The 16,346-nt window shown below is 42.0% G+C and overlaps 1 protein-coding gene across 3 annotated transcripts in view; it reads left to right on the top strand.

Moving 5' to 3' along the window:
* The window catches only part of LOC128914526 (pre-mRNA 3'-end-processing factor FIP1-like), a 28,472-nt gene that overhangs the window by 3,261 nt on the left and 8,865 nt on the right, over positions 1-16,346 (top strand). Inside the window, exons 3-12 of one of the 3 annotated variants that reach the window (XM_054213581.1) lie at positions 1,027-1,132; positions 2,381-2,487; positions 3,560-3,618; positions 4,665-4,775; positions 7,414-7,544; positions 8,343-8,467; positions 10,437-10,542; positions 12,080-12,278; positions 13,641-13,667; positions 16,136-16,193. In XM_054213581.1, coding sequence (XP_054069556.1) covers positions 1,027-1,132; positions 2,381-2,487; positions 3,560-3,618; positions 4,665-4,775; positions 7,414-7,544; positions 8,343-8,467; positions 10,437-10,542; positions 12,080-12,278; positions 13,641-13,667; positions 16,136-16,193 — 1,029 coding nt within the window. The remainder of the gene's footprint in view (positions 1-1,026; positions 1,133-2,380; positions 2,488-3,559; positions 3,619-4,664; positions 4,776-7,413; positions 7,545-8,342; positions 8,468-10,436; positions 10,543-12,079; positions 12,279-13,640; positions 13,668-16,135; positions 16,194-16,346) is intronic. The other 2 variants (XM_054213582.1, XM_054213583.1) reach the window with 2 other exon arrangements.

Here is a 16,346-nt window from a genome sequence, read left to right as displayed (position 1 = left end):
GTTCATTTGTTCTTTTTTTTATGCTCAGTAGCTGCTTTCTGAGTTGTGTTTGTGTGATATTTTGGCTTACTTGTTTGGTATTTCCTTTCCTGCCGCCTCTTGAAATGGCTTTAATCTGACCAGTGTTTGGATTCTGTTAGGTGTTATGTATGTTTCTTTTTAAAGATAATCTTCTGTATGTTTATTATCCAACATGGGGTTTTAAATTAATGGCAACGTCTCCACAAAGTACTGGTGGAGAATTGAGTTGCCTGAGCTATTAAAATTGTCTCTTTGGAAAAGCCAGAATTATTTTGAAGTTCTACTGGGTTTTACCTATGACATCAAAGACAAATGATCTCTCTTTGTATTTCAGTTTTGTAACACTTGGCATACTCTTTTCTAGCATGTGTATACCAGTTTGACTTTCTTGCTTGGCTAATGCAATAAACAATATTAACATTTGTACAAACTCTTTAACTGGAGGTAAATCTGAACCTGACCATTGTTGCATTATGACTAATTTGTAATGAATGAGAAGATTGGGTGGGTAATTATCTGTCTTTTCTAATATCAATTTTAACTCCTCGTTAACGTAAGCTATTTGTAGAAACAGTAAAATAACTTTTTCCTTAATTCCTGTGGGACAGGTGCCCTTACTGCTTACTAAATATAATTATTAGCATCCTTAAGGACAAGGTGAAGTTTTCCTTGTTATGGTCTTATTCCTATCAGTTGTGATTGTGCGGAACCACAGGTGGAAGTTTTTATAGCTGTCACTTCTGTGTTAGCTGCTGAGAAGTGTATGGCTGGGCAGATGTGCTGTCTCTCAGCTGCTCTTTGAAAGCACTAAACTGATTCTTTCCAACAAAAGCAAAGCCAAGCAAGGATGATTAATTTTTTGTCATATAGTTGAGCTAACTGCCAGCAGAATAAACACGCTACATGAATAAAGCCATTATATGAAAGTCACCTGGATGAAAGCTTTAGAAATATTTATAGGTGAACCTCTATGTTGGGCTTTCTTTTATCTGTCACTTTTCCTAGACATGCAGAATCTTCTCATCCTTTGCAAGATGCTCCTCAGGAGAACCGACCTGTCAGCAACGAAGACAGAGATATGTCGCAACATGTACGTGTTCCACTACAAACGGTAGACGCAGTTATTTTTGTGCTTCTCAATACTCATGGATAAAAAGATGTAAGCATAAAGATGCTGGTACTGCGTAATATGTCACACTTGTAGCATAGGAGTGTACTGATAATCAGTTCCCAGTGCTGACTACAGCAATGGGCTTCTCTTCTCAGCCTGCCTTGTGCGGTGGGTAGTGAACCCTGATCTGAGTGTTGCTTATGCCCACTGAAGAGGCAGGGGAGGGCCTCTGATGCTGCAGCCTGGCAGGAAAAGCAGAACGTGATATTGCCTCCAACTCAATATTGAATATGACTTCTGAAGAGTCAGTGAAATATGGGAGATGCTAGGATAGAAAGCCCAGAATGCTGGGAATCAGTTTTCATCCAGCCGCTGACCTCATAGAATGCAATTTAGTGGCTCAGTGATGAAAGTGTAGTAGAAGGCTTGCTTCTCCACCCCCTCTTCCTCAACTCTTTTTGATGGGTTTATCTTCTGCCACTGTGGTATGTCAAGAGGGCTTACACGGAGTTCTGACAAACCCGTGTGCCATGGAAAAGGACGGGGGGGTTAGGAACACCTTCCTCATACTGTTTTCTAGTGGTGAGGTGTTAATTCAGCTCATGCATCTTGCATAGCTGCGCTGCTGGATATCTGGAAAAATATCCTTTGCTTTGGTGGTGCTGCGCTGGAGCCGAATCCACAGCGGTGAAGTTCTTATGTAAAGTTAAGTGACGTGGGGACTGGTTGTGCTAAATAAGCCAAGCCGAGCTCTTCAGCACCTTCCTACCACAAAAGTTGTGGTCAGAGAGTATTAACTCCGAAGTTCTTGGGTGAAGCCTGGTGAATATATTTTGGTGGTTTTTATTTGTGATTGGACACTTTCACTCTTCTCCTGTGAAGGAGATGTGTCAGAAAAGCCCTAGCTGTTTCAAAAAGAGGGACATGATGAAATTCTTAGAACCGAGCTAAAGCTTCCCCACATTCAGGAATTTTATCCCGATTCTCATGTAGGGTTGCTTCTTCAAAGGAGAAAGCAGTTTCTTTGTGGGCACTTGTCTACTTATGTTGAAGCTGGTTACTGCCATGGTTTTTGCCTCCAGACACAACTTTGTATAGCCTTGGAGTGCAGTAGAAAGTTATGTCTTTATATTAGAATCATACTTTCTGATAGTCCTTCATTGTACAAGCTTTGTAAGATTTGGATTACTGTCCTGGGGAATTTATCAGTTTTATGTTTAATGAGCTCCTCTGTGCTTTTGTTGCTAGGCCCTTCCAAGTGGCGAAGATGATGAAGATGACAGCGATAGCGACAGTGATGATGACGACGTGAAAGTTACTATTGGCAACATTAAAACGGGAGCACCATCGTACATGTATGTATTGCTGATTATGGCGTCGATTTTTGATCTGAGGTAGCTCTAGTGCGTTGATTGGGATTGAAAGTGGTGATGAGAGCTGATCTGTCTTCTGGGAGACATGGGAGTGATGGCTAGAAAACTGGGATGGGATTAGAAGCTGATGGGCAGCTCTGTCCTGCAATTACTTGTTGGAGAATCCATCTGTAAAATAGGAATGATAATTCATGGATCTGCTGTTGGAAAATTAACCAAATAATTACTGTGCTTCATCGGGCAAAATCAAAGGTGGGAAGTTACATTTAACTCATCATCTGTGAAAACTTCAAGAACCAAAATCTGTATTGATAAGAATTTGCGTAACCTGTGAATTAACTAATTTCTGATTTCTTATGATTCAGAAATGGCGAGGCTGGATTTGCAAACCAGGAAATTATGTCACTGACTTACAAGTCTGCCTAATTTGCATTGAATAAAAATAATAAGACAGCATTTTTGCTTGCTGCTAGGAGCCTTCCTCTTAAGGAAATGACTTATGTGCTTTGCAGCATATTGCAGTTTTTCCACTTTATGGATAACTTCCTCCTCTTGTAGTAGAGGTGGTTTCAGTCTGATGGATTACTCTGGATAGCAATGTTCCATCCATTAGCAGCTTGCTAGATTTTGCAGACATCCTTTTTTGAAATCTGCTGCTTCTACCTTTCCCTTGTCATTCTGTGATCTACGTGCAGCTCTGATTTCCATGTTGTTCAATTTCATTTAAATACTTAAAGTATGTTCCCGGGCAGAATCGTAACTACCGCTCTTTGAAATAACCTTTCCCTTCATGTTCAAGACAATCCTCACGTGTTCTGTGGTTGGCCAGTAAGTATGTTTGCTGCGTTTCTGTAGGGTTAGAGAAACATACGTGGCAAATGGATCTCACTTTTAAGATGTTGAGACTTAGTGCTAAAAGTCATAAAGAGACATGAATAAACCCAAGTGAACTAAGCATCTTCTGAAGAGTGTCAGGGCTCGAATATATTTTGCATGAAAATCTTCACCCAAGTAATTTGTTCAAATAGCAATGTAGTGATTCTTTTCCATATAGGGGAACTCCTATGAATCTGAACTTAAAAACGGGTAGAGGCTATGGAGCATCTGCTTCAGGTATTGCTGTTATTTTTATCCTTCACCTCTTGCAGTATTTCACTTATGTGGCACTGACGGCTGGAGCAGCTGCAAATCTTAGTCTCTGGAAGGATATAAAATTAGTGCATCTTATTTCAACTAGGAATAGTAAATGTGTTTCTTAAAGATAAGTGTTCCTAGGACTTAGGCTTTGAGGGTCCAGGGTGCAATGGAGTGATTTAATTACCCATCACTGATTATAATTCTATTTAAATGAGAAAAAAAAATGCATTGCTTATTACTTTTAAAGTTAAAAAAAAAAAGTGTTTCTAAACTATTTTGTTGCACTGGGACCAAACATTCTAAATTGCCTGGATGACTTTAACTATATGGTCACTATACTGAGCTACTTGCAGCGTAAGATACTAAAAAAAACAAATTCTGGCCTTGAGTATCAGCTGTGCATATTTCTGCAGATTAAATTTTCCCCAGCATTCAGTTTGATTTATACTATATATTGAGACTGGGATTCTGTCCTTCCTCATATGTGAGACACTCGTTTCATGGGCTTCATATACTTCCTTCCATTCATTTCTTTATGCAAATGACTTATCTTCTGATTGAGAAAATAAGAACAAATTCCCCTTAAAGATTCTGTACCCAACAGATTTTTCTGACTCCAGTTAGTACACAGTCCACATAAGACTGATCCTGAAAAAGTCTCTTGTTATGAGAAAATGTGTGTATCTTGGGAGGGAAAAATAAATATTTTGCCTGGGGAGAATTTTTGTTTTTATTTGGGGTAAATTTCATGCATGCTCTAATAATTTATTCTGTCTGTAGTGACAATCCAGGTTGAATTTGCTTCTCTGCTGTTCAACTGCAAGTGCTGTATACTCTCGCTATTTATTTATAGAGTGACTGCAGTAATTTTTATTAAAAACTTGATTGTGGTTACCTACGTGCTGTAAAGCCAGCAATGAATTCACAGGAGCGCTTTGTTTTTGACTGGAGTAATTTGCTCAGCAAATCAGTGGATTAAAGGCATTGCATTAAAAGTAGTAACGGTTTCTCTCTCTCCAAAGCCAAGTTGCAGCCCAAAGGTATTGACTTAGATGCCGCAGGGAATATAAACGGATTGCCTGTTATAGAAGTGGATTTAGATTCATTTGAAGACAAACCGTGGAGGAAACCAGGTGGGGCCTCACAGTTTCTTGTGGTAAATATTTTCTGCAGTTTTAGTTGTCTCTTTAATTTCACATGCAATTTCTGTCCATGTATTGCTGCCGGGGAACAGGGAAGTCAGAACAATGCATCTTGCTCAGTCTCTGATGCCTGCGTAGACAATCAGTGACATTTACTGATTGATCAAGCCATGCTTCTACCCAAAATTGTGTTGCATTTACTCTTACTCTATTTAACTTCCCTAAAGGGAGCAACTATTTTTTTTTTTATGTTCTATTTTATAAAATTCCAGAAAATATTGCACTGCTATCAGTACGATAATGTTTGTTGGCCTTAAAGTCCATTGAGTAGGATCAAGATTTGGCTGTTGATTATGTGTGGTCTCCTCTTCATGTGCAGCGCCTTGCTTATTCTGTCTCGCCATGGCCAAGCTCAGCGTCATCCCCATGCACCCTTCTCATTTGGGTCCTGGGGAGGTCCACGCTTCTGCAGGGAAGTACCCCTTGCAGAGGGCAGCAATGGTGAGAGTTACCACGTGAGCACATCATGATAGGAAAGCCATCTTTTTGTTTGTCTGCTGCAAACAATTGAATAAAAGGAAGACAAACACTGTCTACTCTGACAAGAAAAGCTAGGATTTTTCTTGTAGAAAAGCTGTATTACCTAATGCTTTCCTAGATTCTGGCCTTAGGTGCATCACTATGAGTGAGTAGTCCCCACTTATTTCTTCTGGACAATGTTATCTAGACCGTCCAGACAAATAGTACTTTGCACAGCAGGTTTTAATATGTGCAGTCTCTTTTGTCTTCCTGATTAGTAATAGGGAGGTTTGTACTTGAAAGCAACTCTTGCATGACAGCTGTAGGATGCTACAATAAACTTCTGGTTTTCATCTGAATTTGTTAGAAAAGTAAATGAAGGAACCAAAGATACCCAAATTTTTGCTGTGCTATCCTCATAAAACTTGCTATGATGAAATGCTAACTGAAGTGAAAAATCCATTTGCCTTTTCCCAGAAATAATTCTTCTTCCTACCAACCCCTGTACTTTATTTATCTTTCAGAAATATTGCTATGCTAATTAAATAGTGCTTTTATAAGGTTGTCTGGTGTGGTTTTGGTATCTCTTGCCCACCTGAAATGAAGGGCATCTGAGTACATAAGAGTGCTAACAGCTACATTGATGTGTCATGGTATCAATCCAGCACTAAAGCACCCAGTGATGAATAGTAAGGAGTACAGACATAATAGAAAACAGCCTTTCTTCTGCAGGGGGTTTCCCATGGATTGTGAAGTGAGAAAGAGGGGCTAGGAAGAAAATAAGTTAGAAGGAAAACAATGAAGTGAAGTTCAGAGATAAAGCGTGGAAATCATTGTGGTGACATCCCTGGACCAAAATGAAGCCAGCTAGCCTTAAAACTGTGTTTAGGTACAAATAGAGGGAAGATACCTGCAGAGGTGTGGCCTGTAAGTTTATTTTAGATGGCGAGTAGCTTGTTACTCAACAGCCTTTTGGGTGTACATCCTTTGCAGCTAATTGTTCAGCAAGTTGGTATCTCTTTTAATGAGTGAGAGGAAGAAATACGGTGTGGAGGAACTGATAGAGGGCTGAAATATAGGCTGATAAAATAGATATGTAAATGTCATGTTGCTGAGTCTGTGTTGGTGAAATTTGCATATTTGGGTGGTACAACAGGAAGAGCGGCCTCCCTAGAAGATAAACTTAAACCTCCCTGTATAGATCCAAGCTCAGCATGGTCAAAGTGTTTTGCCTAGCCCTTATGGAGCAGCTCCTTGTTTTAGAATTGGTCTGTCTAGGAATACCTTTGTGAGGGGGTTGTTTGAGGGACACCTCAGCAGGGCTAGGAGGTGCTTTGTAATGCTTCCTGTTGGGAGGTTTGCCTGACGGAGTTAGTTGCAGCTAAGTTTGTCCCTCAGCATCTATGTTTTCTTGGCAAGCAGTTTGCGGCCACCTCTCTTACTCAGAAGGGCTCATGCTGAATTGGCACATTTCACAGAAGACTGTCAAAGTAAGATAACAGTCTTGGAAGGCTGTAGTTAGGATTGTGAGTGAACTGTAATTACGTGTGTAGTCTGAGATGTATCAATAAAAAAATTCCAATGTTTCCAGCCTGTGAAACAAGCTGTAGCCCTGTTTCACAAAATGGGCAAGTCCCAGAATCTCTTCTTAAAACAGCAAAGGCAATGATGGTCAGGAACAGAATGTGTTGGCTTAGGTCTGCCAAGAAGAAGGTTCTGTGGCACCATCCCATTTTTGTGGTGGTAGCTGGAACCGTCATTCCTGTGCTCTGCCCAGCACTCAACTCATTTGGGCAATTGCAATAAACTATTCTGGAAAAATATGGTTGGTGAATAAGTGGTTGCAGGCGTCTCTTGATAGTCTGCACGTGTGCTATGTTCTGTGCCCCAAATGGTCCCACTGCTGTTCAGGCTGTAGTCGCCCTCCCACGAAAAGATGCAGCCATCTCCACTGTGACACGCAGAGGGCTTCTGACAGAATGAAATGGAGAGTAAGCTGTGCTCTCTAGAAGATTATTGTTTTCTTAACTCTTCATTTAAGCAGATAAAGGACAGTTTGAGAATGCAAGTCTGCTAGAATCCCAATGTTAACTTCTACTCCCTTTGTCAGGTGCTGATCTTTCTGATTACTTTAATTACGGATTCAATGAAGAAACATGGAAAGCTTATTGTGAAAAGCAGCGACGGCTTCAGCTTGGACTGGATCCTGCTCCTCCCATCAGCACTGAAAATAAGATCACAGTAGGTGACATGTCACTCCTGCATATGGCTACAATAAAACTGGGGCTTGTTTTTGTAATCACAGAGATGAGAGTGTACGAGTAGAAGATACCTTAATACCTAACTGTTCTGTGTTCCTTTTGGTGATGGGAAATATAAAAAATGTATCTTTAAAGATTAAATCTGGCTGCTAAAAATCTTTTCTCTATGGAATGAACAGTTCCAGCTGCCTGGCAGGTTTGAACCACTACAGCAGCAAGACTTGAGTGAATTCCCAGTTGTCTTTGAGGCTTCCCAGCTATAGGGGTGCCTGGTTGGAAGATCCTGCGGATGTGAGAGGTGTAGAGAGGGGCGCTGGGTGTCCATGGCTGTTTTGCTTGTTGCTGTTGACTGTTGCAATTGTGTGGCTGCCTTTTGTGTTTGGAGACTGCTTTGGCCATTAATTATCCTTTGCAGAAGTCCATTAGGTGGCCAACAGCTGTTAATCAGAATTTCACTCAAAGAGACAATACAGCAAGCGTTACTATTTCCAGTTTTGACTTAAGGACAATGTGCAAAAGGATATGAGGTTATTGAACTTTTGGACTTCTAACGGGAGACAGTGGACAGCGGGCTGAGGCTGGAATTGCCAACTAGTTTACAGAAGTGTCTGCCACCTTGACTGAAGAATAGGTTTTTTGTTTGCAGGAGCCCTGTGATTGTTCCTTAAGGGAGGAGGAGAGGGAAGAAGCCTCTTCCTTTGCTGAGGGTTAATCTCTGATGCTACATTCAGTTGAAAGTAGGGGCATTAACCCGTGTGTTATATATTGCCTTCCATAGGTTCAGCAAGGAAGAACAGGAAATGCTGAGAAAGAAGTGGAAAATAACATCATCAAAACAGAATTCAAAACAGACTTCTTGGCTCTGGTGGGAGGACGCATGAAGGCTGGGCCTCCTCCCAATAGGTAAGAGATGATGCAGGCATAGACCTGGGTGCACCATGTTCTTTATAGGGGTAGCTGGGATCCACCTGAGCCATATCTGAGTCTCCTCAATCCTGAAACAGAAGAAGCTTTTAAACTTTACAGGCAGCTGCTGTGGTCACTCGTTAACTATGGTCTTCAGCAGTGCTCTGCCACTTACCTCTCACTGGTGATATCCTCAGCATAGTGGTGCACAGGGAAGGAAACCGATATCCCAGCTTGAAAGGACACATTTCTGGCAGTAGAGAAAACAAGGCAAATACCTCAGCTTTGAGGGCTTACATTGCTGGCTGCTGCTGCCTACTTGGCTTATTCTTACTCCCACGATGTTGATCTTTGTCTCCTTAAATTGAAATGGGTTATATGTTTGGCAGCTGATAAGAGGAGCTATTGGTTTCTGAACCTGTATGCTACGCTGCTTGATGTGTGCTAATTAGTTATTTTCTCCAATGAGAGAGAGGATCCACAAGGCTGGACAAAGCAAAACAATTGAGTCATTTTGATTGGCAGCCTCTGCTGGGAAAACTGCTTTGACTTTATGAGGTTGATGGTTTTTTTATCAAAAGCTTCATAAAAACAAAGCTATGTGAAACCAGAAGAGCCAGAGCTTTGGGATCTGGGTGTTTCTGGTGCTTTATTCACATTACATCTTTTGCACACCTGCCTTGTAGAAATCAGTCTTGCATTCCAACTTTCCACTTTGTCTGAGAAGAGAACCAACTATATGCTTCAAGTATAAGCTTTAAAGCTGTACTTAGTCTGTTTGCATTTAAGCACTTTGCTGGCATTTCTGTCCCCCTCCGTAGTGCCATCAAATCAGTCAGGTTCATTTCCAGCTGCTATGCGTATCTTATAAGATTTTTGAAACACTGCTGGTGTTCCTGCAGTAGAGCTTTAAGTCGGGGCCAGAACAAGTATTTTCATATGCTGCAGCAGCATTAAAACCATGGGCTTAGTAGTGAGTTGTTTGGTTGTTTTTTTTCTTAAACAAAGTGATCAGATTTCAGTGAGAAAACTTTATCTCACCAATTAGCCAGCATTTTTGTATCCACTTTGTCTAAATTTCCTACTGAGACAGAAAATTCTGTAGTCTCACTTGGAAAAGTGCTGACGTTTTTCTGTCCTAACTGCAGGAAAACGTGCCTAAGGCCATACTTAAATCAATTGTTGCATGAATGGACGAGGGATTCTTAAACTTCATTTGCGGGTACTTCTCTCTTGCAAACCTTTACTAGTGATGACCTTACAGCGAGGTCCTATAAAAATATTCTTTCCCTAAGAGTGACCTGGGTATGGAGATAAAAGAACATGGAAAATTGTAGGTTCTGTGACTGATTTCCCCCAGTATACAGAGAGCACTGTTTCTTGGCTACGTCAGTATTTATTTTTTTTCAAGGATCTAGCCTTGATTTCATTGAAGGCAGTGGCAAAACTTTTGTCTTTAATAGAAACAGAGTAAAGCCCAGGGAGGTGGGCCAGACAGTGTCTGAGAATCCAATTTGTAAATAACTTCAGTGGTATCAGCAACACTTGGAAGATCAGACAGAAAGTAGAAAAAATCTGGGCTGATAACATTAAAGGCTCCTTCTGATAAATACTCTCCACTTTCTCTGAGCCTGATCTGGGAATGATTACTCAAATCTGGAGAGTGAGTAAAGGATTGCAGCTCTGAACCACAGTGAGTAACTCATGTTATTACACTTGTATGGGGTCATTTTTTGGATCACGTCTCTGGCTGTTCAGAGAGACCTAACTCACCCCTGCATGCAAAGCTCAAATTGCTCAAAAGCAAAAAAGGACTTCTCGTTCACCTCGTGTCCAATTTGAGTGTTGCCTCTAGAGATTTTTTCCCTGGTGGAAAAGAACGTACGAGAGAAGCCTGCCTAACAGTGGGGAAAACTGCTCCTTCTAATGTCTTTAAGCTTAAAAAGATGCATCTACTTTGTACCAGGAAGCTGGGTGGGACAATCGATGTGATTGGTGGCCAGGCAGGCACAATTAGGAGAGTAGAAGGAAGACGTCGTGATAAGCACGCCTCCGAGGAAAACCCAATTCAGGTAAATGTTTTGTGTAGTCTTGACAAACTTCTGGTTTTACTGCACTTCTAGTGAACCCTGAGCAAATGTCTGTGCATTCCTGACCTCCCATGTCCCTGTTTCTGTCTGCAAAGCAGTAGGTAGTATATCAACCCTGTTGAGGCATATGCATATATCATTCCCTTCTGCAGGTTGAATTAACTTCTGTGTTAAAAGCTTTATCTTGCTAGGAGCTAGGGCTTGTCCTTTGGAGACTAACCTTCCCAGCTGAATGGTAAGGCCCAAGTTCCTTTTTTCATCATCTCTCCCAAAGTATTCCTTGTGATGCGTAGCTGGGAGGCTTTGTGTGGATTATTCCCTTCCCCTCCACCTTTGGGTGTGAATCTCCAGTTCTGCAGTGGAGGACTTCTACTTGGGGCTCGTGTTTCTCTTTACTTTGAAGTAACATTTAGACTAAGCATCATTAGATGCAGCCCACAGTTCAGACTTAGGGTGGGCCTGTGTTACCAGATCTTGTCCCTTAAAAGAAATAAAAGCCTGGGGTTTAAAACTGGGCTCAGTTCTGATCTTGCATGTCCAGTCTATGACCATAATGTTCTAGTTGGCTTCTGCATAGAAAGGTGCCGGACGTAGGGTTTGAGGACCATCTGCTGAGAACTCTTCTGTCTTAACTACCTTCCTCCTACCAACTACTCCTAACTCACAAAAAAAACCCCAAATATGGAACCTTTCCCTTGTCTAGATGCATTTCCTGGTTTTGTTTTTACATGTGTTTTTGTTGTCTGTTTATTTTTTTTAGTGGTCAGTTTTCCAAATTTTGCCAACAATGGCCCAAAAAAGAGTTTGCCGAAGAGAAAGAATTTGCTGGGAAATGGTTGTTCCCTCAACTTAAAAGCATTGATACCTGTATTTCCAGGTCATTCTGGTATCTCTGCGTATTGATCATTCTTTCAGCAACAGTGGGTATGTGACCTGCTTTTGTCAGACAGATGTGAATCCAGTCTTCCTTTCACCTACGTGGGCACAATCTAGAGCAGAATTTGGCCTCTTGTTGCCCTGAGGAAAGATAAACTGGGTTAAAAAAAAATGAAAAAAAGGAGGCACTACTGTGTCACCTTCAAATGTGTCAGCTTTTAATGTGAAGCCTGTATGAGCGGCAGTTCCCATGAACAAGAGGTGTTGGTAGCACTGAAACATCAGCTGTCTTGCACAGTTGTGTACACAGCTAGAGTCTAGGCTCACTGCTGTCCTGTGTGAGAGAAGGTACCTTGCGAAGCATATTGAAATCGTTGAAGACGTCCCTCCTCATTGCAGGGGAAGTTGGGCTAGATGACCTTTAAAGGTCCCTGCCAACCCAAACTATTCTATGATTGCTTTATCAACCTTCCTTCCTCCCCAAAAGATGTTATCCTCTGGCTATAGCATAGCCTGGTCTTCCCAGGTATCACAGTGTTCCCTTTTTTTTCGTGGTATGTTCCCTTTATGCCAGCACAGTGAGGTCCTAGCTGCAGGAGCAAAGAGATTAAAATGCTGTCTTCTCGTTCCTCTGCCTTCTAAGGTCCTTGGAGACCACGGAAGTAAGCCACAACCCCCACAGCAGCCCCAGCAGCCATCACAGCCCCAACAGCCACCTCAACAACAGCCGTTTGCACCACCAGCAGGCCCACCGCCTCCCCCGCTCGCTGGGCCACCTCCTCCACACTTTCTCCACCCTCCTCCACCAGTTACTTCTGTTCCACCTCCCCTGCATCCTCCAGGTATGTGTTCACACAGCGATACATGTCGGTCTGAGGCTGCAAGTTAGGACGTCCCAGACTTGGAGCAAATCAAAGGTTTAACCGTTAAATGCTATGGGACAGTCAAGCAACCAGGTAACAGGTCCTTAGACCTGGCCAGTCTTTGTTCAGTGTCTCCATGAGCCTATGTAACATTTGCCCTTGAATACTTAAAAAATGGCAGCTGTTCTTTAAAAAAAAACGCTCGGCTTTGTTTCCATGAGAGCCTTGGGTGCTACTGATCCATTTGCTTTATTGATAAATGTGAAGAAATGGGTTCCTCTTTATCAGCGGAGGAAGCTGAGAACAAAGGAGTTGCTACCCTGTCTCAGATCAGCGGGCTATTTAGTTCAGGTTCCTGTCTGGCTATGACTGATTCCAAATGTTTCAAGAGTGATGCTGGAATTGGCAATTCTGCAACAGCAGCTCTAACAAACAGCGTTCCTCCTAATCCAGGTCAGTTCTTGGTTGGTTTGTGCCTTGAAATACCGAGACTTGTATCTTTCCATGTCCTGAAACCTATTAAGATAGCGGAGGTCAAATTTCTATTTTTTTTCTGCTTTGTTGACTTGAGCATCACAATACAGAACAGTTTCACTGTCTCTTCTGTGCGTGTCATAACTCAGTTTCCACAAAGTTTCTTAATGCATCTGCAGTGCAGAGGCCAGTAGTACTCTTTCTGGGCACCAGGCAAAATGGGGCAATACTGGTGGAGAGAACAAAGAACTTTGCAACTAAAAAGGCCAAATATGCGTATTCATGCAGCATTTTCCAGAGGGCTTAGGGTCGTTTTTCTGTTGACCCTTTTCAGTGCAAGTTTACAGACATACTGGCCATGGCATAAGAGACATTTTTCTGTCTTCACTTCCTACTAAGTCTGTCCATCTTCTGATCCAACGTGAGTCTGTGCCCCTGTTGCTTCTGGCTTAAATAGTGCATCAAGATTGAAGCAAAGGCCACACTCTGCACAAAAAGTTTAAAAAAATCCAACCAACAACAAACAAACCGAAGGACTCACTGGCGTCTGCAGCAGGTTCTTCTCTCCAGTTTCTTCATTTGTTCTAAAGGCCAGATCAATTGTTTGTGTGTTGACGCTTGAAAAAAGGAATTCTCCAGTGTAAGAGAGCAGGAATGTTTAAAATTATAAAGGTAAAGAGATCATAATTTGGGAAAATGATAAAGTTTGTAGGCTAGTTACTGCTTAGTAGCACCAATTTTTCTGCTGGTCTGTTTGCTCAAGAATGTGAAAATTACTCAAAAGTGTGCTTTTACCTTTAGCTTGAGGTACAGAGATGACATGCTTTACCTGTTGTCCTCACTTGTTTTGCTTGCTCATTTCCGTAGGTCTGCCACCACCCGGCCCTATTCCAGGTAGGTGGTCGCTTGCTCTTAGTAACAGCAGATTCTGAACACGCAGATGTCCCCGTCTGAGCATTTGGATTAAGTAACAGGAGACAGGTTGACACCAAGACCCATTTTAGAGCACAGTTAATTTAAGGCTAATAAACTCCAATGCAGCGTCGAACTGTAGCTGGTTATCTTGTATCCTGGACCTAAATAATAATCTGTAGGGCTTCTTAATACTATCTTGTTTTGTCTCTGAAGACCAATCTAGAAAATGAAACGGAGAACTCCAGATGGCAAAAGCCACTTAGTTAAATTTGAAATGTTTTAGTTCTTGTTACGGCATTTGCACAGCAAAACTCTAAGTGACAAATTGGTACTTTGTGTAGGAATTTGGCATGTGAGACTGAGCAGAACAAATGCCATTTCCATCAGAAGCCTTTGCTCCCTGGTGTGCAGTCGAGATGGTGAATACTAATAAAGAAACGTAACAACCAATCTCATGCATAAGTTAAGAACCCCACTAATTCAGAGCGACCATAAAACTGAGTTTCCTCTAGCTGTATTTTTTTTCTTCTACTGGAAATTTTCCTCTACTAGAAATTTTGCCTCATCCAGGGAAAACAAATGCAGCTGTCTGTATTGTAGACCCTTTGGAGCAATAGTTCTGACCAGATGCTGTACATTTGAAAACCCCAGGCTGATGGTGGCAGTGTGTATGCAGTCAGGCCACTGCCTCTGTTCTGCTGTGTACTCGATTAATGTACTTACATCAGGTCTGCACCCAGAGCACTTTGGACTTGATGTGCTTGTCCTCACTATCTGTCAGACACCTTGGACTTGATTCACAGCTTTTGTGTCCGTGCTTTTGTATTTGTGCTCTGCCCTGGGCTTCCCAAATGGAAACACAGAAAACTTACACTAGCTGGGCTGTCCCTCAGAACGTCACTTTTCGTACTCCTCTCAATGTACGAGAGCATTGCGGAGCTGGTTCTCGTTGAGGTACTAGAAGGAACCAGCTCATAGTAAGCTTGGATTTAGAAGAACTACACTGTAGCGAAACTAGATGCAAACTGGTCTTGGTTGTATGCATTGCAGCCCAGTTGCTACTCAAGTGCACGTAGATTAAAGTTTTTTGGGAGGACGGAGGTGGACAAAATGACCAGGCTGTTGCAAAGAACTTCCACTTCAGGTAACTGGGTTGGAAAGGGAGATGAGGGGGAATACCTGCTAATTATGATAGTGATGATGATCCACCACCTTTCGACTTAGGTACTTGTAACAGTAGTACTTCAGAATATTTGCGCATGGTGGGCAAGTGTGCCTGAAGTGCTCTAGGCATTGCATTTTATTGGAAGATCTTAGGAAAAGGAGGGGGAAAAAAAAGCATCTAAGAGTGGGATGTGTCCCCCAACTTGTTTGCAGTGTAGATCTCCACTAGGTCAGCTGGAGACTTCAGGCTACCTCTGTTTGCAGTGAGATGCTTCTGGGGTGGGCTTCTCCTGACCCATTTCAGGTGTTCACAGTAAGAGCTGATGAATTGTCCCCTGGTTTCATTGACTTTGCTGGCTCAATTGCCATTGGCTTGAAAAGGAACCTGGAGCAGTTAGTCAGATCATTCCTATCCTTTGTATCAGTACAGTTTGCTCCTTTTTTTTTGTTTGTTTAATAATAAACAGGAATTTTTATGCAAGTCAAGCTGATGGGTGGTTAGTGTGTTCTTGTTGGATTGGTAACTGCCTGCAGAAATAATGGTTGCTTGTAGTTACAGATACAAGTTTAAGAAGCTCCTTTAGGTGCAGTCAGCACCTCCTCACCTTCAGGCTGGTCAAGGTTGAGGACTTCGGCTTCCAAGGCTTATGTCACTTCTGGAAGTGACCTTCATAAACTGCTGTTTAGTTCTGCTTTCTTGAAGATACTGCCTTGTGATTTTTGGATAATAACTCTTCATGTGTTCGATATTGGGCCCATTTTTGAAGTGTCAGGCCTGTCAGACAGCGCTCTCTGCATCATACTCTTCTCATGATTTTTAAATGTATACGTGCTCAGAAAATTGGCTTTCTTTAAAAACAAACAAAACCAAGTGAATTCTATGTTACCTGCTTTGTAAGAGACAAAGTTACTCATGTTGATCAGTGGAGCAATAAAACCTTTGGGATGTGTCTGCATCCCAAAAATCAGACTTTTCTGTCTTCCACAGGACTGTAAGGGTTAATGTTTACTCCTTAATGAATCTTCTGTTTAAGATGAATAAGCCAAAATAGAAGGTAGTTCTTCCTTTGTTTTTCTTTCCATACCCCTACAGAACTAACATAGCTGGAGGGTTTTACTTTTGGTAGGAGGTACAGCCCTGAAGGAAAATTATTCTGTTTCAAACAGGGCCTTGTTTAGAGTAAAACGATGCTTTAACAGCTTTTAACTGTAAACAGCAGTGAAGTCTTGTTCCTCATGGCAAGCTGTGAGATCTTTGTGATGATGTACGCTTCTGTGTCTAGGGTTGTTCCCGCCTCCGCTGGCACCACCACCAGCTCTCCTCATTCCAACCTTGGATGGGTAAGACCACACCTGGGCTGAGCATGGGAGGAGAGGTCTAAACTCAGTGCTAGTAATTCTCAGTCTGGTCTGGGATTGGGGTGGGGGTGAGAGCAGAGTCCGTCGGTGCATTTACCTGGATTCGTCATATTCATGACACAGGAGGGAGTCAAT

This window comes from Rissa tridactyla, chromosome 9 (assembly GCF_028500815.1).
Source record: "Rissa tridactyla isolate bRisTri1 chromosome 9, bRisTri1.patW.cur.20221130, whole genome shotgun sequence".
Classification (NCBI taxonomy): Eukaryota; Metazoa; Chordata; class Aves; order Charadriiformes; family Laridae; genus Rissa; species Rissa tridactyla.
Note: the sequence above shows the minus strand (reverse complement) of the source record. Positions and strands in the feature narration are given on the sequence as shown.